The sequence below is a fragment of the Sinohyriopsis cumingii genome, chromosome 13 (assembly GCF_028554795.1).
Source record: "Sinohyriopsis cumingii isolate HCF-2022 chromosome 13, ASM2855479v2, whole genome shotgun sequence".
In the NCBI taxonomy this organism is placed as follows: Eukaryota; Metazoa; Mollusca; class Bivalvia; order Unionida; family Unionidae; genus Sinohyriopsis; species Sinohyriopsis cumingii.
The window spans coordinates 33,456,057-33,479,996 of NC_142973.1; the positions used below are offsets into that span (position 1 = coordinate 33,456,057).

General features: G+C 35.0%; 1 protein-coding gene across 1 annotated transcript in view; it reads left to right on the forward strand.

The window, feature by feature from the left end:
• Positions 1–23,394, forward strand: part of LOC149785171 (CD109 antigen-like) — a 91,883-nt gene extending 68,489 nt beyond the window's left edge. Inside the window, exons 13-37 of the mRNA XM_089978962.1 lie at positions 721–819; positions 1,300–1,368; positions 2,258–2,452; positions 2,577–2,726; positions 3,301–3,411; positions 3,893–3,950; positions 4,547–4,700; positions 5,258–5,375; positions 5,809–5,922; positions 8,678–8,782; positions 9,291–9,419; positions 9,988–10,126; positions 11,059–11,241; positions 11,575–11,656; positions 13,413–13,569; positions 14,148–14,228; positions 15,251–15,440; positions 16,301–16,464; positions 17,011–17,160; positions 17,681–17,743; positions 18,112–18,221; positions 18,612–18,759; positions 19,157–19,259; positions 20,187–20,296; positions 23,147–23,394. Of these exons, the coding sequence (XP_089835088.1) occupies positions 721–819; positions 1,300–1,368; positions 2,258–2,452; positions 2,577–2,726; positions 3,301–3,411; positions 3,893–3,950; positions 4,547–4,700; positions 5,258–5,375; positions 5,809–5,922; positions 8,678–8,782; positions 9,291–9,419; positions 9,988–10,126; positions 11,059–11,241; positions 11,575–11,656; positions 13,413–13,569; positions 14,148–14,228; positions 15,251–15,440; positions 16,301–16,464; positions 17,011–17,160; positions 17,681–17,743; positions 18,112–18,221; positions 18,612–18,759; positions 19,157–19,259; positions 20,187–20,296; positions 23,147–23,182 (3,018 nt within the window). The 3' untranslated portion in view covers positions 23,183–23,394. The remainder of the gene's footprint in view (positions 1–720; positions 820–1,299; positions 1,369–2,257; positions 2,453–2,576; positions 2,727–3,300; positions 3,412–3,892; positions 3,951–4,546; positions 4,701–5,257; positions 5,376–5,808; positions 5,923–8,677; positions 8,783–9,290; positions 9,420–9,987; positions 10,127–11,058; positions 11,242–11,574; positions 11,657–13,412; positions 13,570–14,147; positions 14,229–15,250; positions 15,441–16,300; positions 16,465–17,010; positions 17,161–17,680; positions 17,744–18,111; positions 18,222–18,611; positions 18,760–19,156; positions 19,260–20,186; positions 20,297–23,146) is intronic.
• Positions 23,395–23,940: the final 546 nt, after the last annotated feature.

Below are 23,940 nucleotides of genomic sequence, written 5' to 3' on the forward strand. Positions count from 1 at the left end.
GTACGATGACGAAATTACGAAACTGGCAAATATGGTCTAACTGTTTGGAGAGTTATAGAAATTTATCCAAGGACCATCATGGCACTAAACATTACCGCTTGGGAATGATATAATTTCTTGACATTACTACAACTACTTGGAGGACCGTCATGGTAGTAAACATAACTGCATAGAAATGTACTAAAACTTTACAAAATGGCTATCCTGGAAATATTTAACTGCTAAATGTCACTGGTGCAAGCATAATGTTGGCTTGCAGAAGTTTCGGGTACCACTATTTTGAGTGATCTATTAACAAATGTTGAAATTTAAAGAATGTCAAAAAAATCTTTCTTTTCTTCCCAAAACGAAACATGTTAAGAATGTCTGGGTATATACTGAATATTTCTGTAAGTGGTTGTACGACTGAAGTTGTATCAAAGTCATTGCAAATACAAGGATTTTAAGTGAACGAACACTTTAATTCAGTGGTTCCCAAAGTGTGTGTGTGTGGGGGGGGGGGCGCTATTGCTGAATAATGCATTTTATAGGGAACGGTGGGGGACACCGAGGATAACAAGGGGGCAGTGGCTCCAAAGTTTGGGAATCACTGCTTTAATTAATTCGACTCTCATTTTAAGTTTTAATAAACTATAACGTAATACAAATTTAATTGTAAAAGTAAAGATTCTCACAAAGATGCTCAAGGCTCCATATGAAATCTCCACGATTCCTTTTAAGGCCGAGTTTGCTGGAAGTAAAGTTTACAAAGACATCATCAGCTTTCAGTCGCCATCCAGAACTTTCTTGAAAGTGGATCTTTTGACCAAATCGCCAGAGGTAAGCATTTCTTACCTGCCTATAATTACAACGGGAAATTTATGAGAGAAATTGATAATAATAAAAAACATTAAATATTTATGTACGTGTTCAGCGTGTCGCAAACATACAATAATGATATGGACCATAAATGATAAAGGCCATTTTTTGTTGTTGCCATAATCCTTGGCGTTTGTGAAAAAAGTAGGGAGACCGTTACGACGCAGAATTCAGATATTGGTTTGCATTAAGATAATGGAAAACTCTGTTCAAGAGACGGCATACTAGATTTCATGACAGCCATCTTGAAATAACTTTTGGCCTCTGTATAGACAGTGAGAATGCCAATAGTATTCTACCTGCAGTCTACACGGCATCTTTTTTAGAGCGCAAAGAAAATTTAAAACTAGACATGTTCGTTGCATAATGGTAGAAAAAGCCGCTAGTTTTATAACTGTAGAACGTCAAAATATCCTCAAGGTTTTTCCTTACAATTTTCAGATCGGGAAAAATGTAGTATTCAGCGTCACCGGAAGTGAAGGTGAAGTCCCAGAGGAAGTGACCTACCATGTAGGTATTTTTCGTGCATTTCCTTCTTGCAGCATAATCATGTTGCGCACAAAGTTTTCTTGTGAGTTCTATATATTATCGGTACTAGTTTGTACATATCCGAAGACGAAACACGGTACTTAGTATCATGTATATTGGTTCCGTTTCGTATTGTCCGCGTCTAGTCCTGTAAATTGATTTAGCTGCTCTTTCAGGCATAAAATTACAAATAGCAGCATCGTCACAGGTTACAAAAGTTTCAAAAGTATGAAAGTACGAATTGTTTTCCGTTGCATCCATCTCGATATTGTTGTACACTTATGTGTCACGCGGTAGTAAAGAAAAATGGCATGCGCAAGAATCTAATTGCGAAATTACAGTAGTTAACGTTTGAATAGCTTAAACAATTTTGGAAAATATCGTTGGGTTCAAGAACCGAAAAATTAAGATTAAATTGGATTGTCAATTAAAACGAGCAATAACCCTTTCAAGGAAAACCAAAAGGCACATCTAATATAACTTGACATGGTGAACGATAAAATCCTTTATCGTCAACACGATCTATTTTATATACATCATCCTTCTGAAAAGTGTCTTAGCACACTCTTGGCAATATTTTATTACTTGGCAATTTTTTATTACTAAACAGGGCATGTTTAAATTGTATTTGCTTTCTTCGTACTGTTTAACGCGTAAACATGTTATACCTAGTTAATCGATGAATACTCCTTAGAATTTGAATAACCTTATCGTAGGAAGATGGCTAAACTGCAGAAATATTCTTTCGTTAGGTGATATTTTAAGCTCTACAGAGCTTAAGAATGTTTTTATAATGAACACTTTACAAATAGTAGCCCGCAAACTGTACTTAACAAGAGCAACTTAAGAAATCAAATGTCTTTTTGTTTAGATTCTCTCAAAGTCACTCGTGTCGTTGACGGGTAAAGTGCCAATGAATCAGGACAGTGTGTCACAGACCTTTACTGTCCTAATAACTTCCAATATGGCACCAGCATCCCGTATTCTAGTGTACTATGTCAAATCGGATGGAGAAATAGTGGCTGATGGACTCTCCTTTACGGTGCAAGAAATCTTTCAAAACAAGGTGAGTTTTCGGATATGAGCATTGAACTATAAACACGTATTTTCTTTTTACTTTCGAATCGGAATTTGTTCGTATGGTTTCAAATATTTGATTTGTTTTTGCACGTTCACTTTGTTTTGAATAGGTGGACATAAAGTTTAGCAAGACAAGCTCGCAGCCTCGTGAAAATGTTGACATTCAGCTGAAAGCAGACCCCGATTCCCTCATTTGTGTGCTAGCAGTAGACAAAAGCGTCCTGCTGCTGCAGACTGGAAATGACATAACGGAGAACAGGGTAAGAGAACTGGAAAAAACCTTACTATTATCATTGTAATTAAGACGGACCCCATTTAGCTAAGCAAGTCCTGTACAATAACTACCTTAATGTTCCCAAGATCGCGACCTTGTTAAACGCGTATATTTTATTAGCTTGAAATTGACTTGAATCATACTATTTAACTCCCAAATCTATTCAATTGGCTGCAAAATTGTGCATTGTAACGATTGAAGTTTATTCAGAGTTCATCGAAATAACGTTGTCTTATATAAGTTGTTCCAACCTGTAAAAGACAGTAACATAAACTGGGGGTGGGGGGGGCTGAAACGTAGTGTCGGATGCCTCACGCATTTGTCGCATCTATGCAGAACTGCAAATTATCACGAATATTGTTCTATACTTATGAAGTTCTGATTAAGATTGTATTTATTGCTTATTGTACTTTACCAAAAAAACTGAAATCTTGTAAAGACTAGAGGGCAAATAGCTAGTTGAAGCTCTATTTCGTGGATAGGGGACTGCAGGAGGCACCGTTGCAGTGCGTCACCATAGAAACCGACCAGTTGAAGGTACAATATTTTTTCACTTTTAGGTCCGACAGGATGTAACCAGTTATGGTAGCGACGGCATCCCCTTCGCAACAGGATGGGGTATTCTCCCGCCTTGGCCTTTCCTTGCGAATGACGCATCTGAAGTGTTCATTGTAGGTATTTTCTGTAGTACACGTTTCAAACATTTTTCATTTACCCATTTAATTTCAAGATACAAGTATGATTGGTGCTTTCATGATAGACCTAATGAACGTGTACAAACTGCTAGGAAGTTGAAGACTTAACATTTTTCAAGATATGACTTAGCGTCTAGTTTCAACCAGAACTGCATAATATATACATAACTTTTTTTCTTTCAGCTGTATCCTTTTCAGAGGTATTTTCCGTTCCAAAAGTAAAGGAATCGTACAACATTTAAAATCAGATCTGAAGATCCCGTATTTACCACGCAATTCATTATAATAGGCTGGTATTAATGCCATTTCTTGGCTGAGGATGGGCTATACGTGACTGGTAGAAAAATCACGGAGAAGCGTAAGAACCCCCGACCCACAGGAAGCATTAGTCAAAGAAGTTCGAGTACTACATAATAGTTTATTTACTTAATCTGTACTTTATTCTTATCATTTTCAGCAAGCAAGAATGGTCGTATCGACGGATGCCAACTTGTACGAGTTTGATAGATGGTCATGTGAGCTGAATTTGTTTTTCAAGTCACGTGTTTAAGTGAATAAGTCTAAGTTGACATCTAGACATATGAAATTCTCTAATTAAAACCAGAGATCACTATAGTTTAATGGAATGCTATTAATATCACAGAAATGCATTTAGAAAACGGCAATATAACCAATGCATGAATTTAAGTCTCCAGGAGGTAAATAAATTTATATTTTTTTGTCGGTCTCTCGTCTGCCAGCTAACAATTTTACTAGGGAATTTTCGCAACGAAAGTTTAACTCGGTTTTGAACCATTTAAACTATAGTAAACATGTTGATAGCGAGTTTTGTCCAAAGAGTGGTCGTATTTGAGATTAAAAAAGGTACATATGTTAGTGACGTATAAAACGTCACACTAAAACTTGCTGCGAATCTGCAGAGTCCATCTGCTTTAGGGACTATTTTATCCACTGTTCAAGTCGTGCATCTTTTAGCCGTGGCTGTCCTAAATCAGATTCTGTACTTTGAACATTTTCCTGATGCAATTGTTTGTGCATGAATCTGTAAACATAAAATGTTTTAAACTTTGGTGTTGAATTTTATTCAGAATATCTGGTTATATTTTCTTAGTAAATGACGGAGCAATGTCCGGTGTCTTCGACGGGTCACGTGTGAAACGAATGGTCGCTTCAGATGTGTATACCAGTGAGAAACTTGTAGTCCCAACAAAAGGACTCGGAAAATTCTTCCCTGAAACCATGATCTTCACCAACGTCACTGCTGAGTATGTTTTCGGATATCAATTTCATATCGTACAACAAATGTCCGTAGAGTTTTTCTGAAAACGTTTTACTGAGTATTATTTAGTCACTCGTTGTCACAATTATGGCAAACATTTCATAATAAGAATAGTGTACTGTAAGTCAGTAGGTGATATTTTATCTTAAAATTAATTCCTTTGTGTCCACCTTTCCGACATTAATGAATGGCCCTCCATGGATTTCGTTCAGATTGTAAGAGACCTGATAGCGAAGCTGGCTCAACTGCAACCTGAATCATTAAATGATTTCATTTTTTAGTTTGAAAAATTAAACTGAACACAAGAAAAAGCGAAATGTTTGCAAACATGATATAGCACTGTACACCTGACCTAAACGCAAATCCTAAATTGCACAGAACATACCGATTGACAGAAGGACGTTAAAGAGTACGATGCTATTGGTCCCACGATTAGTTGTGGCATAAAAAGCAAAGACATTGTTGAATTCGCAAACTTGATGTGAACTAGAGTAACCATTTTCAATTTACTTTTTAGATGTATGTATTCGATATTTGTTTCAGTGCAAATGGGACTGCAAAACTAACACAGATTCTTCCCGATACTTCAACGGAATGGGTTGCCAATGCATTCGCTCTAAATGTTGCAAGTGGCCTCGGGATCGCACCTGTGCCTGCCAATGTATGTAATTCAACAGCAACCAATTATACTTTGCGACACTTTATTTGGGGAAATTATTTTATTATAATTGTATTTTATTATAATTGTATGTCGATTGTTGTCGCAAACTTCGGACGCATGCTTTTTTCTTTACACTTCATTGTTGCCCTCACTGTCACTTGTATAACAATTGCAAATGTCCTTGTAAAATGGTTTCTTTTAATACTTTTCTCTATGATTTTATTTATGCAAGTGGAATGTATATGGAGAAGTAGATATTATTATTGTTGAATATTTAAATTTAATTAGAACTTGGTTCGTTTAAAATGAAACTTGAGATGTTTGGACAGTTTGTGTATTCATTTTGTTTTCTAAAGTCGCTCGAACAATACAGTATGGAAAATTAGACGACATAAATTTCAACTATTCACCATCCCGTGTCTTTTCATTTTAGCTTACAGTGTTCAAAAAGTTTTTCGTGAGCCTTCAGTTGCCGAATTCTGTCGTGATCGAAGAAGAAGTAGTTGTTCAAGCAACCGTTTTTAACTATTATGACACCGACGAATACGTAAGTCATAATAGTGCTGCAATAGTAGCAATTTGATCATGCGGTAATCTTGTTTTGATAATCATGCAGGGAGCTGGTGTAATTTTGTGTGCATGGAATGACAACCGTGCGGTAATTCTGTGTAAGCTATGATTATCCAGTAATCCTGTGTAGTTTGTATGTTGCATTATCCTATAATAAAAATAGGGGTGGAATACAAGTTTGGAAAAACCGTAAATTGTTTTAAATTTGCAAGTATCCATTAGTATCCATTAATAGAATACCTTTTGAAATTTGTATGGAAGTTAATTGAAACGTGTATTATGAACATTCCCAACATTTTGTACAACAAACGTAAGGTCTGTCGTGTAGTATAGTCTCGCATTGTATAGATGTAAACAAAGATGCTTTTTATACAATTATGCAAACGTCACACGGGTCATGTAAGCGCATTTACTGATAAAAAATTAATTTTCAGACTTAATCGTTATAGTTATAACAGTTTATACAACCGTTATTTTCTAGTGAACTGCATTGTCATAACAATTTCCAGACGAAAAATATCGATCGCTATGGACTTTGCAATTGTAGTTCTCATTACTCTCATTACACTGGGTCAAGAAACTTGATACTGAATTGAATTATTATTGGCACAGGTGATATATATATATATATATATATATATATATATATATATATATATATATATATATATATATATATATATATATATATATATATACTGGACCATGCATGGGATAAAGGAGAAACGTACAATTAACTTCTAGTACGTGATTTTTTTTCTTCTTTAGAATGATGTAAAATTAACTAACCTCTGAAATGACGAGTGATTCTACTGTCTTTTACGTGTTTGAAAGAATATTTGTATGGGAAAAACGGGTACTGTATACGAAATGAGTTACCGTAGAAACTGGGCCGGCGCTACCATATAGGCAAACTAGACAGCCGCCTAGGGCGCTGATTTCAGGGGGCGCATTTTTTAAATTATTTTATTATTTATAAATTTTGAAACTGATATTTTCCGGGGGGAGGGGGCTCCAGAATGTAACCTTGCGTAGGGCGCAAGATAGTCTGGCCGGGTCTGGCGCCGGCCCTGCATAGAAAGATGTATAAAGTCACATAATTGTCTCCAATTTATCGGTCTTGTGTACCGTTTTTTTTTTCCCTAACGTCGTTTTGCAGGCTTTGTTTATAAACGACATTATTGTGTCTTTTGTTTGAAGTTCAACTTCTTCCCGCCGCGCGTTCCCTCTTGCATCGTAGCGTGCGACAACAAGCACAACAGGGAACACTCTGCTTGCTTGACTGACTAAAATTGTACGTTACATTGAATTTGTCATTAAGTATTTTTGGAGGAATTTATACAATCTTCTAAGGAATTTTGATAGACAAGGCGCGAAATAAAGTGAATAAACGCCATTTAAAACCATGTAAAGTTTCCAAAATGACAACTATAGCTGCAAAAAGTGACTCGGCACGTACACGACCTTGAAGTTGTAATTTTAGTCGCAATGAATATAAATGCGTATTCCACCTCAGTCCCCATCGAATTGTCCTGGTGGACGCATTAGTCACCTATCAAATATATTGCAATGATGGTTTGTAATGCCCTAAAACCCTTAAGTTTAATAATTTTTGATATGCTGATAGCTATTAGCACAAATCGTCTTCCCACCAGTATAAATCGGCTATAATTTAAAGGCAAAGCTGCTAATCAATGATTGTAGAAAACATTCCCTTCCATAATTTACATAATGTTTCAGTCATATGGTTTAGATTCAACCAAAAGCTGGATCACGATCTTCGTGATATAACATTTTTTTTTAAATGACGAACACATTTTTGGTGTAAAATGTTGATTTTGTTTCGTTTCGATGTTGCATTTTTGGTATCTATTGACAGAAATCAATATTCTCCATATTTTAGCTTGGGCCTCGTTCTACTTAGTCGACCAAGTCATGTATAATTACTAATTGCATTCTTTTGTACGTTTGCCAAAAATGTTACAAGACAATTGTTTTGTTTTAGTAATGACTTCTATATTGATATAAATTCGAAAGACTTCGATTTTCAGTCAATAGTTATGATCTGGAGTAATTGGACTGAATATATCCCAACTTTCCCATGAACTTTCAGCTTTGTAGAAACGAAATTTTTCTGTAGATTTTTCGCCGTTTGGTGACATTGTTTATAGGAAATGTGCTGTCACCTTTTTCCTACACTATATTTTAATGCGCGTCCTCGTGACCTTTGGTTTCCGTAGCATATCGTTATCAATGTTTTGATCAACAAACGGGCTAAGGCGCGTTAAATAACGGCATTTAAGGATCTCGATTTTCATTAGGCAAGGACAAAATATAACAATTATTAGACCACCTAACTTGGCTTTACGCAACAGTACGAACGATTGTTGCATTTAAAGCAGATTTCCATGTAATGTAACCTAGACGCAGAACGCGAGTTATTTTCCAGCGTTCGAACATTATTTCGAGGATATATGGCTCTGTTGCCCGCTTACTTTCCGTGCTTTCCTGGTCATGCGTTTGCTACATGGTGGTTGCATTTCAGCCAAACTTGTCATTATAGAGTTTTTTGAGTGTTTTAGATTTCCTGCATTTCAAGGAATTGAGAACTTTATTTCTAGTTTCCCTTATCTTGGGTTTCTCGGCACAAGTTCCTCAAATGAGCACTGTACATGGAAAGATCGTTTACAATGCATCCATCGCTGATGGGTTTATTTTTATTCTACAAATAGGTTCTGGTTACCTTGAAAGGCTCACGCGACTTCGATGGCTTTACTTTTGAAGGCACTGGACGGATTACGGTTGCAAGAGGAAGTGACCTAGTGCAATGTGTTCAGGTATTTTAAACTATTGTAATTTTAAAAAATTTGAAACATTGTTTCCTACTGATAGTGTATAGAAGTCACTTATGAGAGAACATTGTACTTGTAATCCTACTTTCAATCCATTTTAATCTCCGCGTTAGATGTTTGTCAGAATTTCAGATCCCACGGTGCAGTATTATAATAGACAAAAAGATTAAATTAAATATGGATTTTGTGCAGTTTATGTATGTTCTTTATCCCTTATGACGTATGTCCTTAAAGAATATGGAAGCCTATATTACTTGCATATAAGATTATATTAAGAAAGTATACAAGAACATTGAAGATGTATATTTCGCAGAATCTGAATTTCACAAAATTCAACCTTGTACTACTTTACAAGTTCCTGGTGAAATTATGAATTCTCCATGTTGTAGATTTTTGGAAAGCAAATTCAGAGTAGATTATATACGTTCATGTTGGTTTTTGCTAGATGTATGAAATGTTCTTTACTCTAGCAAATTACCATGATATATCACAGGTGCAATCAAACAAGCCAAGGACGGTATTCTTCACAATAAGACCGAGGTCCATTGGGCCTAAAATCCTACTGGTACAAGCAGAGTCGCGTCTGGCGAAAGATACATTGATGAGACCACTTTTAGTTAAGGTATGCTCATTTTAGTCGGATAGATGAACGGCTGTAAGCATTTCCTTAATTTGAGTGAATATTTACATATTTCAACAGTAAAGTTTGTGCTAAATTTGACCTTATCGGTGCTTTAAGAGGAAATGATTGGATGGAGAAATAGTAGTGAAGTTTACAGTATAACCTTTTTGAATATAAAGATAAGTTTGAATTTTATAACACTCGTCCATTGCGGTGGAAAACGCTATTGCACTGATCTTGGTCATAATTGCACGTACGTCATTAGAGTACATTTTGTTTCAATAAATACTCACAAAATTGTCGCTTTCGATTTGAAAGATAAGGGTGTTAATTTCCCGGAGGATATAGCTGTATTATTGATGGCTTCATCAACCTGTATGGTTAAATTTATTGAAAACCTGCATCTTGTCAAGCTGTTTTCCAATGAAAAATGGAACAGTATTGTAACTGTTAAATATTTCATAGCTTTTATACTAGATGGCGGCGACAGCTGTCGACGTTTTGTTCTACAACTGTTGATGTATTTTTTCAAATGTTGATATTTGTTCAGTTTTAATGATGCTTACAGGATGAAGGCGAACCAAAGGAATATAACAGGCCGGTTCTAATATCGCTTCCGAGAGGTGGAACGTTCTTGGAGAGAGTTAGAATCACGTATCCTCAAAATCTCGTATATGGCTCACAGAGAGTACACGTAACCTTGATAGGTGAGCAAACGATATTTCATATGGATAGTTTCTATGGACATCTGAACTGATAGAATGTTTCCAGACACAGATCGTTCTGCTGCAAATGCATATTTAAGGGTTTAACATTCCCTGGTCCTTTCTGGAATTGGTGAATGAAACTTCCTGGTCGATTGAAAATACAGAATTTTCCCCCAATCGCTGATTCAGGGCTGACCAGTTTTTCTCTTATGGATGTTCTCTCGGGAATATAACCTATGTAACGTTTCTACTTGCCGGAATATTCCATTTGTTTTTTCATGAAACCCACTTTAACTCTTTTCTCTTCATTACACGGTTACAAGAGTGGTATCAGTTATTTCCATCTGGTGTTGGATAGGGCACAAACTCAGAATTTTACCCGATCAAAATGAACATTGTCAACGTTTGTTATTTTTATCAGACTGAGTAGAGTTGATTCTAGTAGTATATTATTGGCGAATAAAACAAGTGCGTTTGATACAGACCTGTACAGTTCTAAAATGAGTAACTCGTATCTTAGGAGAGCATACATTTCCTTATATTTATTAAAATAGATTATTTTTGTCTTAAGTTTTTGCGAGGTTTCTTTCTAAATATTGCCAAGACCATGTAGCAATAGCAAGAATGATGGTAATTTTGTGGAATGTAGTAGAGTGAAAACGTTTACATTTATTAGCTTCAAGACTTGGCACCATGACAATTGCATAATAACTCTTAGCAATGGGTCACATATATATCATAAATTTATGCGATGAATATAATCTTGAACGTGTTCATTATGCATCTTGAATGCTGTAAAATACCAAATATGCCATTTGCTCTAAGTAACTCGATGGTATCTTTAATTCGCTTCATACGTGGTCTAAAAAATGTGCTGAAAAATATCAAATTATTATTGCCTTGTCTACTGTAATATTTACTCCATTCTGTAGGTGATATTATTGGACCTGTCATGGATAAGATTGGTGACCTTATTCAGCTTCCATACGGCTGTGGGGAACAGAACATACTGACCTTTGCTCCCAGTGTATATGCAGCGCACTACCTAAAACAAACCAACAGACTTCCTGGCGATTCAGTAAAATGGGAGCACATAACATTCATGTTAATTACAGGTACCTAAACTAAGATAACTAAATTTCATTGTTATTAGTGATGTCATTGGAATGAGTTTTTTTATATGAATTAGCCAACAAGTGCATTATTCCACATGATATTAATAAATGCAAAGATCGATTTCAATCTTTAGGTCAACAAGGCTCGAAGAAATTTCAACCAGTTTCCAAATGATATTCTCTACAAGCATCAGATCCTCTACACAACGCCGTAGTAAGTTTATCATAGTATTCATGCTGCTTTCTGAGTGTATAAAACGTACGGAAATAAGTTTAAAAATTATCACACCATCTAAAACAAAACAGTAATGCTACAGAATTCAACTTTTTCAGGTTACCAGAGGCAATTGACGTATCAGCGATCTGATGGGTCTTTCAGTGCATTTGGTGATGCCGATAAGTCTGGAAGCATATGGTAAGTGTTTAGCATACACCATAATAATCAATCCAGGTCTGTGTCCTAGGTTCTAAAGATTATAATTGCATAAGCTACAAAATATGCTAAAACCACTCTGCATAAAAATATCAACAACGCACTGACTGTAGCGTTTAGATTTTGGAACATGAAATGAAAACTATAGCAGAATATTAATATTAGCAATGTTTTAAACATTTGATTTGTATTGTAATGAACATAAGGTGAGTGCACATTATTTGAAAACCATCATATATGGGGTACTTAACAAGGGAAACCATCCATCTATATCAGCAAAACAATGGTAGTCTTTTCAACATGTATTTTTAAACCTAAATATATTTACCATTATAGGAAGTTACTTTTCTGTACATAGTAAGCGAAACATTGTGCAACGAGTTTAGACTCTATATATATATATATATATATATATATATATATATATATATATATATATATATATATATATATATTATTGACAAGTCAGTAGTGTATGATTTATGATTGCAATCCATTCAATTTGTCTACATTAATTTTGTATAAAATGTTTGGAATGCGTCTAAATCAAAAGAAAGAGGTTCTCCTCACCTATCCCTTGATTAATCCTAACTTTCGTTCAATATGAAAGCAGTACATTAACTTTGTTTACTCGACAGTGTTTGTTCCATGTAAATCATTGGTTATAACTTATTTTTTGAATATCAGTCATCGTTAATTTGAACAAATACTTGACTACATTTTGCACTGATATTCTACCAAACTAGTTATAGATAAACATTTGGAGTGTTTTATAATACCAATAATATATTTAAAAAATGTATGTACATCTTGCAAGGGCATTTACCTTTTTAAACTCCGAAAAATTCTAACACATATTTCCAATTTGGTGCTCTTTTAAGATTACCTAAACTAGTTAAGTCTTAAAATTGTGTTGCTACTAATTTTAATACGTGCCACCAGTCCTTAGAAGCGAATATTCAACCAAGATATTTAAACTAAGTTGCCGTCTCCATCAGGCTATTACCAAGTACCAACTTTCAGCTCCATCAAATATCCTTTTTGAAAAACTACTATTAGTTTCCAGTGGCCGTTTTGACAAATACAACAGTAGTGTGCTTAACTGTATAAATAAATTTCCAAATACTAAAGTTATACCATAATTAAAATTACTGTAAATAGCATATTTAAAACGAAAATAAAATGGATGAAACACAACCTTGCTTTACTCCAGCCAGGAGGTTAAATGTTTGTAAAGCCAATTGACATTTTTAAGCAAGTCTTCAGATTTGTATCCATGGTTTTCATTATCGTAAGCATTTTACTGCTAACATTTTCATTTACAAGTTAATCCTAAAGGAGGTTTCCATAAAAAGTTTATGCTTTTTGATAATAATAATAATAAATAATAATATGGATATAATTGACCGAAAAGTCAGACGACTTTGTGGTGTTCCATTTTAACCCAATTTTGGTTAGAAATTTTAGATGTTACAAAGTGCTACATTAACTCCAACGATTTTCCTTATTCATAAAATACAATTTAATCTTTCATTCCAATGAAAATTCCAATCCGAAATGGAGACGACCACTATGAACAAATAAATACCACGTATCATTCACAAAACAGCTCTACACTCGGAAAATTAGAGGTTAATAACTAAATTATTCGATGTTTTCAAGAAAGTTTATTGCTTTCTAAACACTTCACAAGGTCAAAGATAATTTTCGTTAGCTTTCTGAATATCATCTCTTCAAGGTTGACGGCCTTTGTTGGAAAAGCTTTTTCACAGGCTTCCGATCTGATTTTCATCGATCCTAGGATCATCGAGCAAATAGTACACTACATTCTGGAACATCAGTGTGTTGACGGTCTTTTCAACATCACAGGGATCGTTCACCTGCAGGCGATTCAGGTAACGGTCGCCATTTTTTTTTTTTAGCGTTATAAACTTTATTTTGGATGAACATTGTGTTTAGGATGTTCTTATATTGGTCATTAAACCAGACTGTTGCTGCTGTTGGTATTGCTGCATTTAGGCAATTGTTTCATTCTATTATATCACGCAGAATCGCTTTGTTAGTTGGAAAGCTAAATAACTTTATTCACAAAATGTATCGCTGAAACTCGAACATATTTTAAAGAGGAACCATCCATTAAGGATTCTAGGCGTATTATCAAGATCAGTACTTGTCATAACATCTGGCTGGTGGACCGGGGATTGCAACTCGATATCGTATAATCGCAAGACGTGACCAAAACAAAATCCTGGATTTCAAAATTAAAAAGACGAAACAAATCGTAATTATCCTAGTAAAATAAAATTTGGTGTAAGCATAAAATCGGGCAAGGTACGAAACAACCATGCAAGCGTACTCGGGTACATGGGGACAATTTTTTGTACAGTTAAATTGAAGGCATATCCGTTTAGGTATTTCACGAAATATGGAAATGGCGGTATAACAGTGAACATTATAATTGTTTGTTTTTCAGGGAGGATTGGTTGAAAGCAGACGATCGCTTGGTGCTTACATCTTCATTGCTTTGAAGGAAATACAGGCACGCAATTTCAATGTGAGTTTCTTCAACACTGTTACGAATATATGGTCTTAAAACAAGTAACAGAAAAGCGCGAACAGCAAGTTTTGCAAAATGCGACATAAAACGGAAAATTTTAACTTTATTCTCAAATAATTCTCAAAGTTGAATCACAAGTGCAAACGTATGAAACTACATTCAAGTCCGTGGTGTTCCAAATATTAAATGTGCTAATGTGCCAACGATATGCAATGTGGCGATTTGTTAGTACGTATGGTGTATCACAATATAATCAAAAACATCCTTGTCTGAATTCACTCTAATTCCAAGTAAATGTTAGTCCAAGAATTTGAGTACCTCGCAATTCCGTAAATTGAAATAAATGCAACCAAATCAAACACTGAACACAACCATAAGATTGATTCTTTTGATTTTATGGAATGAATTGTTCTTGGGTATATACCCCTCTGCGTCACCTAGGGCGTGATCTGGAATGTTCTAGCCAGAATCAATACTGATCTTGCACTGAACGGAAGTAAACGTTCATAATTAAGTTTTAGTCCAATCATAGAAAAAATATCGTCTTTACATTGTTTACAAAATGCCAAAGGCCAGGTACACCGTTAACTTTGATTTAGACAAGTCAAATGCAGATGTGCATAACATAATTATAAAAAATGCATCAAATACAATTTAAATATACAAACCATGTCGTCATTAGCAAGTAGTAAATCAAGACGTATTGCACTCTTCAAAAGGCATCATTAGACACAAATTTGTGGTTATAGACATTGGGCACACTTCTAACAAGATTGTGTACAATATTTTTGTAGGTCGCTTACTAATTCGGTGGCAATTTTCACATTAGAACAAGCGACACGGAGATTACACTAGTCGCATTTACTCTTCCCAAAAGTCGCGGGTAAAATGCCGGATTAAAAATGTAGGAACACGCATCAATTTTGTATCATTACTACAAGACGGTCGAAATTACTCTTTTGGACAATTAGAGACCGATAATCAATCTTAATGATTATAATTATACTCTATATTTACAGAGGGATGACGGTCGATTGAAAGACTACATGAGTAGAGCTGAGAGCGCTCTGGCAAATTCAACAGATGAACTGGGAACAGAGTACGAAATGGCAATAATAGCTTACGCTCTGTCACTTACAGAAAAATATACTGCTAATGCTAAATCCATCTTGAAAACCCTCCTAGAAAGCAGAAATTGCGTCAATGAAGGTATAATATGGGTTTTTTGGTTTTGGGAAATTTTTGCAATATTCTGGACATAATAGCATTTTTATTGTTCCCATGTTTTTTAGATTCATGTTGGTGGATATTACTAATTTATGCCGCATGACATTTTTGTAAACATTATTGGTAAAATGTATGGTTGTGGGACATGGCAGCTTCGAAAGACAGCGTGAAGTTACTAAGGGAGTTTTACTATTAGTAAATCCATGCAATACATGACTGAGAATGTATAGAATTTTTCTAATAAAACACATACAATTAGCAGGCCAGTAAAGCAATATTTCATCAGTTTTCTTTACAATCCACTTTTATTCATACGTAACATTTTGAAATACTTTATTTTGCAAAATTCATTGTAAGATGCTGATCTCATGTAGTGAGAGGTCGTAAACGTTAGAATTGTGACAGCAAATCAATTATACATGACCAACCATTTGCATGGTATATCAACGGAACAAATCGTGATTCACTTTACCAGAACCATCAAACTCTAAAATGATTGAATCCATTTTCTGCAAAAATAGAAATGCAATGAGGCTTTCACGCCGCTTCTAAAACCAATTCAGCGGTTTTGTATTTAATAGAATCAATAATCTGCATAAAGTATTCTAGGTGTTAATATATTCCATATGAATTTAACTTGTATATTCGTTTCCGAAGACTTCATGTATAGGATACAAGAAACCGGTTATAACAGCTGTATAAAAGTGCATAATTGCTAATATAATGACCCCTCCATCAAGGTTTGAGTACAAATTGGTCCTTGCGTTTTGGTATATAAAGTGAAAATTCATTGAACCCTCTTTTACCCCCACTTGGAATATTTATAGCAAATATTTCGACAGGTGGTCTACGCCATTGGAAAAACGAGTCGCAATCGCTGCAGATAGAAATAGCAGCGTATGCTCTTTTGGCTTACACAGAGCTACGCGACATTGAGAATGGATTGCCCGTGCTGAGGTGGCTCATCAAGCAGAGAAATCCGTATGGAGGATTTGTATCATCTCAGGTAAGTTTAGATAATTCTGAAGTTTAAATTTGTATGCGTAGTTTCAGTAAAATTGATGCGTTTTCATCGCATAGACGTTTAAACGCATATCACTATTTTGCCACGTACAGAGTTCATTCTGAAAGCATAACCTTAACTGATGATTATTTTGTATACTACTTTTAATGACTTCATTAAATGCGAACAATACTGAAATTCTACCAGAATGCCTAAAATACCCAGTATTAGATAGTAAAAATGACATTAATATGGTAATATATGTTCTAAAATCAAAGAAATTAGATGCGAAGTTGAACCAAACCTTTTATTAAAGGAAAGCGTGTCCATGGTTTATTTTACACGCACCAAACCACTCGCACTGAAGTTTTCTTATTCGAAGTGTCACTTAAAATTCGACAGGAAGACAAGCTCTTTCTTAAAGATGGTATTATGTTTGATATCAAACAGCCAACTTAAATAGGTTGTCCATTTTTCAATGCTTTCCAATATTTTCATTACATTGTAAAAATGTTGTAATTGAGTTAGGTTACCATGATCTTGTTACAGGATACAGTTATTGCAATTCAAAGCTTGTCCAGTTTTGTGGCCTTGACCTATACCCCAGTTGTTGATATCAAAGTAACCCTTAAAGTGGGAGGTCTCATAGTGGAATGGACCCTCAACCAAGAAAACCGTGATATCCCGACATTCCGAGAAGTAAGCACATATGTACTGAACAAGATTATAGTACTTTATCGACAGAATACAAAACCGGCTTGTCTTCATAACCGTTTTACACTTCTCATGTCGAGACAGGGTATTCAAACGAGCAAGCAATATACGTAACATCTGCATTTAACAAAAGGAATAAATCTGTTTTATGCAATGAATAACTAAATTAATATGAATGAGGATTGTTTCAAGGTGTCTTGCGTTTTGTATTCAGCCTTAAAGGATAGCTATCTGACATTTATAACTTGTATAAGACTGTTAATGAGACTATATTCGTTTATTTTTTGGCATATTTGTAGCAATACAGAAATGACTGGGCAGAATTCAGGAGCACTTATAATTACATTTAAAGTTAAATAAAATGCACGTAACAATTCACTTTAATGTACTATAATGTGGCGTAAGAATATTAACATTTTTTGTGCTTCAAAACAGCAAGGGAAACCAAGATTTTAAAGTACGAGCTGTTGGCTTTATATTTTATGATTGACGTTTGTAATTTCAGTTTTCTGGTACTACGGATTTCGTAAATATAAATGCGACTGGAACAGGATTGGGTCTTTTGGAGGTGAGTTGATGCATACATATATGCAGACACAACGGCGTCAGTAAATAAGGTTGATGTAATGTCCAGATCAAGCAAGTCTTTTCGTTCTAAACCGTTCTGATTTTACCCATGTAAATTTATGCTTGTATTTTTTTGTGCAAATTCGTTTATATATATATAGTTATGGCACCAAAATACAAGAGGTGTACAACTGAATTCGAAAATTATTTTCAATTGGAATGGACAATTTGAGTGATTTCATTTAAGTAAAATAACTCCAGAATACAAGTAAAATCTACAGGAACTGTCTTCAAGTCTATTATAGTAATATTACATATCTTTGCCCTACATCCACGAACTTGAGAAATGGAACGCATATATTTAAATAGGTTGGGGTATTTTACAATGTGTTGGGCCAGTCGGAGCCTGCAAGTTTTACGCTCACTATCGAAACCTCGGAGGAAAAAAGGAACAGCTTTATTCTGACGGTGTGTACTAGGTATGTATTTAGTTACACGATACATTTTCAATAAACAATATCACCCATGCGAGGACTGAATATGGGGTTAGTAAAGTTTTTCGAAGATATTCCGTAGGATAATTAAATTAACTAATTACAAAATTTGAGACCTCCAAATATGAAATGAATATCTTTATTTCCTATTTTTCGGGGACCTTTTCTAATAATTAAGGACTTAGACAATTTTCGCAAAACCAGTCATGGGAAAACGCAATGTACATTAATTATGCTGATAATCCATATCCCAATCGATCTAATCGGGTAATGTTGTTGGGGGTTTGAATGATGTGCTACTAATCGTAATATGCTTGTTTAAATTTTCCCAAAATGCATGTCAACATTACTTATTCAGTGCTGTTCAAATTGCAGCTGGACAGAAGCAGGCAACAGTGGTATGGTATTGCTGGATATCGGGGCACCATCAGGTTTTGCGGCAGACAAATCCTCTATAGAAATGAAATCGGAGATAAAGAGAATCGAAGAATCTTTCAGACGTTTATTCGTCTACTTTGACCAGGTATTGTCTTCGCACATCGTAGGCGGTATTCCAATTTGTAGTCCTTGCCTTCGTATATGTCTTGTTTTAACGTCGAAGCGTGTGCATGCGTGCGAGTGTCTTGGCAAACGTTGGTGGCTGGACAAACCCAAAACTTGTCCAGGTTATCAAGTTCACATCGCTGCCACGATGGCAATACAAACCCTTGATTTTCCTTTAAGTATTGGCTTTTGAATCTTTAAGCGTTCTGCAGGGACTTGATCGATTTTAATGTACGTACATTTCGTGTATTGGTATTAGACGAAAGTCTGCAAATGATACCATTGATGAACTTTTGAAATAGTGATGCAACTATAAATGTCCTGTTGAAATGTGCTATAAATCCCTTAATAATCGGGCAATTACATTTTCAAACAAGGTGACGTCCGAGAAGATCTGTATTGGCATAACAATGAGGAGGGAGTTTCTGGTTGCCAATGTCCAGGATGCCATTGTCCGAGTATATTCTTACTATGAACCAGGTAATCGCCATACTACATGCCGCGCAAGTCGCTGGTAATCTATTTGTCGATGTTTTGCAATTATCATGATCAGTAATGATTGTTGTACTTTATCATCGGATAATTCGTCATTGGCTTCTGACACAATTTAATAGAAATGTAGTTTGATAAGGATACATATCAGCCATTAATACAACAAAATTATTAATAATTAATACAAGTTGAACTTTCATATGTTGTGGACGATTCTTTATCAGATTTGGATAAACATTTAAAGTTTCGTGCATTCTGAAATAAAATATTTCAAAAATGTAGGTAACATTTAATCCCAAGTGGTTATTTAAATTATATTTTCAAACATATAACGTAAGGTTTCACTTTTTACTTTCATTTGAAATTTCATGCAAGAACACTGAAGCCAGATATTATACGCACATTGAAAACGCTAATTAGCAATACTATTGTCCTATTGACCATAATTACAATATAATATACATGCATTTTTGATAAGCTGTCCGAAGCATCTAAGTATGGATTTTAGTGTACATTTTGCAGTGTTTTCAAGTCAAGCTATGATAAGTGATGAAAACAAAAATACTTTGTACGGTTGTACAGTGATCAAAAGTAAAGGTTAATAACCCCATCCTGAAAGCAATGCCACATTGTAGTCAGTTCTGCAAAGTCTAACACCGTTCTCTGCGAATAGTCCCGCCTCTCAAAAAAATAATCAAATACTTGGAAAATATTTGCATTTGTTATCAAAATGGTTTGGGCTAACGAGGATTCCATCACTCATTTGTCAAGTCAACGAGGATTCTAACGAGGATTCTATCACTCATTTGTCAAGTCAACGGTGACTGCTCATTCCAGTCTCATGCACATGCACTACTCGATATACATTCACTGACATAATACTAATCTGTCACTGAATTCCTTTAACTTTTACAGATAAACGGATGGTAAAGAGCTACAACCTCATAAGGCTGAAAGGCAGCCATGTTTGTGATATATGTGATGCCGAGTGCGGATGTACACTTGGAACATTTGTGACCCCACTGGTACGTCTACACTTTGTAATCTGAGTAGAAAACAATATACGTACGTATTAATAAAAGAACTGGATCTTTATTTCTACACTTTTCTGCTCAAGCATTTGCTTGCGATCGTACCGTTTGCCGGCAACTACCTAAACGGTTGAAAAGAGTTACTAAACGTCGAAGTGGACGTGCTTGTACGTAGCAAATGTTGGTTTATTCATCTGGGGTTGATGCGAAGATACCAAAGAAGGTATGCAAATACTAAATCTGTAAAGCTTTCCATTCTACAATTAAAAAACTCAAAATGTATCAAATGTTACTGAGTGAAGGCAGTTTTAAATAGAAATTAAATCTGTACAGTGATAACCAATACTAAAACTTCTGTATAGGCTCAGAAGTAAACATTAGATTAGTCGGGTGTCTATACAATTTTAACACGAGCAATGAAGACTTTCCTTTCAGATTATGCTTAAAGCACAGAACATGTTTCTGAAACTAAGCATTATGTATTATGACAATGATACAATTATAAAATGCAATTTTTCGTTATTGTATGTAACAGCTGCTTCAGATTAATATAAAAAATAATGGGTCTGAAATATGCGTACAACATTCTGAAATGTGCAAAGTTTTAAATATGGTGCTTTAACGTTTGTATTACACTTGTCATGGACAAACTATAGAACTGGGCAGCTCCCATTTGATTTTCGTTGACGAGACAAATGTATTTATCTGTACATCGAAATGGTGTATACAATCAATAACTGACACCGTAATAATAGTTGGCCGAGCTTATGCTGTATAGATCAAGGGCAGTGTCATACTACAATGTTCAAGTCGTGGAATGACTTTGTTGCCTGTCAGTGTTGTTATATCACATCATCTGGTATTTTTAGTTCGCGATAAATCTGCGTCCCCCCCCCCCCCCCCATTCACACAATAAATAACGTGTTTAGAACTCATAATACCACCTTAAAAGTGTGCAACTGTCAGTAAAAGATAATTGGAATTAATAAGAAACATGAACATTTCTGTCGATGTATAATAAATTGCATATATTGAGATTATAAGCAAACCGTAGTTCCACAAAATAATTGTAGTAGGTATCCACATACTAAACGTCACATTTTAAAATAAACGGCATGTACATTATTCTATATCACCGGTTTTATTTTGTGACGTTCTGACGCAAACTTCACTTTACAGTTACAAATACGCCTATACATGTACAAATTTTGAATTTAAATGCGAATGAAAGCACATGCTTCAAACCTTTTTGTAACTGGTTTTACTTTGTTTGAAATGCTTTATATTCCAGTCTGCATTATGACAGAGCAATCTTGTATCATATAGAAAATTAGTCGCACGTCACTTTATCAATAATTTACAATCTACAAACAGGTCATAGGTCAATAAAACCAGTTTAAGTCGTCGAAACATAATGCCAGCGGGAGGGAACCGGTCCTTGATCCTCTCTTCCTTCCCCCCCCCCCCCCCCGCTTTTAAAATGATTCTCTGGTGTAATGTACAATTAACCAGATTGTTTAGTTGCTGTTCAGGGTGAGCTAATTTTTAAATTACTGCTTTTGTACGTAAAGATTATCATGCTTGTAAACATTGTATACAATGACAACCTCGTAAGAAATTGGCATTAATAAGGATATCGCTTATTTATCCTAGATTCTTGGGTATCTATGTTCACATAACGCTTCGTGAATTGTCCAATTGTCACGTATAGCACAGCCAATCCATCATTTATAAAGCATACACAAATCGAGTAAATGGGAATGCTTTATTGAATAATATTATTTGTCGTGTTTTAGTTGATGTTAGGTGAACGGCTCTTTAAATTTCAGTGGGATTCCATTTGTGCATAACGTGTTTGCCACGATAACGTATGCAAATAACCGGACTATACACATAAGCGTGTTTGCCACGATAACGTATGCAAATAACCGGACTATACACATAAGCGTGTTTACCACGATAACGTATGCAAATAACCGGACTATACACATAAGCGCCAACAGCCAAAATTAGAGAAATAACACTTTATGGGAAAGTTCATATTACATGATCATGGACATTTATAGTGCAGCATTTACTACATTTATAGATTGCAAAGAAGCCAAGTACAGTAAAGAATAATAAATTGCTTCACACTTTATAATAGAAACGTATACTGCAATGTATTCAGTCACCAAAAGAAGTATGAAAAGATGCACAAGAGTACATACTTCAGTAAGCATTGCTGCTTTGGTATATTTTGATACCACGTTATCTCTAGATTCTAGTCACGTGGATAAAAATAACCAAATGCATTATGTGCAGTATTGCGTAGTATTTACGTCTGTTGGGTAGGTTTCTACAGCGCAGAGTACATAATATTAATTGAAAGGTATTCTGCTGCATGCATGTGCTGAAAGTGAGTGCAGTTTAGATTATCCGGGTATCGTTTTGTGCACATGAAGGTGCAATTTGCATAATGGCCACAATATGTGGTTTGATTAGGCACATACGAGATGTGTAAGTAAAAGGTATTCAAAGAAGGGATCATTTACTGACCGAGATAAATATTGGTAATGAAATGGTATGTGCATAAACGGTGTGAAATTAAATGGAATACAATAAACAACGATTCTAAGATGAAATCATCATATCACCCTTCAAAATGGGACACAATTCAACTACAGTGTAGTACAACATTTTCATTTGTTTCAAGAGATGTTTAAAATTAAGTTATGCCCATTGAAATGGAATTTCTTTTAAATGTTCAATGACAATGAAAAGTAAAATAGAATTTCCAAAAAGAGATGCTAGTAATTTACCCTATAATAATGCACTTTTTAAGTCGCTGTTCTTTTCTTTCAGAATACGTGCAGCATTGCGCTTCGCAATAATACTTAATTACGAAAGCACAATGAAGAACGTCATGTGGACTGATGCCGTATGATATCTTTGTTCCTGAAATTAGGCCTTAGTTGTGAAATTTTTATACAAGCTGTTATAAGTAATTACGCAATTTTTAATGTCTACATTCCTTATTGCATGCAACGTCTGCTTTAAATGATTATCTCGAACAAAAGTGGTCTATAATTTGCATAAAACATTAAAATGTACACTGCTTAAAACGCTTTTTCGTTGTTTATAAGTTTAAGTGAGCTTGTCATATTTCCCGTTTCCACTAAGACGCCGACCCAATACAAAACTTGGTCCGCTTAAGCCCGTTTCCCCTTTATAATGTGAGGGTTAATGGTATCCACTATGTAGGTCACACAGTGCACTGGGTTAATACTGCAAAGAATGGACAATTGCATGACCCCTGTAGAAATACTTAATGCCTAAACGAAAGTGTCGACAACCAATGTTAATTTTGAAAATTGCGCCATGTACAAGATAGTTTCATTGGTATTAATGAGACTATATTAGGTCTCGCCCCTATGTAATTAAATAGTAATTTTAGCATAATAGAAAGTAAGTAAATCGGTATCCTATAGACATTAGTAAATCTTTAGCTTCAAGTTAGTAAAATCATTAGCAAATAACAGATCAAAACTAATGTACAGAAAACCCATTTAGTCGCTTTAGCGCTTTAGGCGCCTTTTTATTTCTGCTAGCTCTAGCGTAGCATTATTTCTCGTTTTAGCTTTGAATGCTGGATGCAA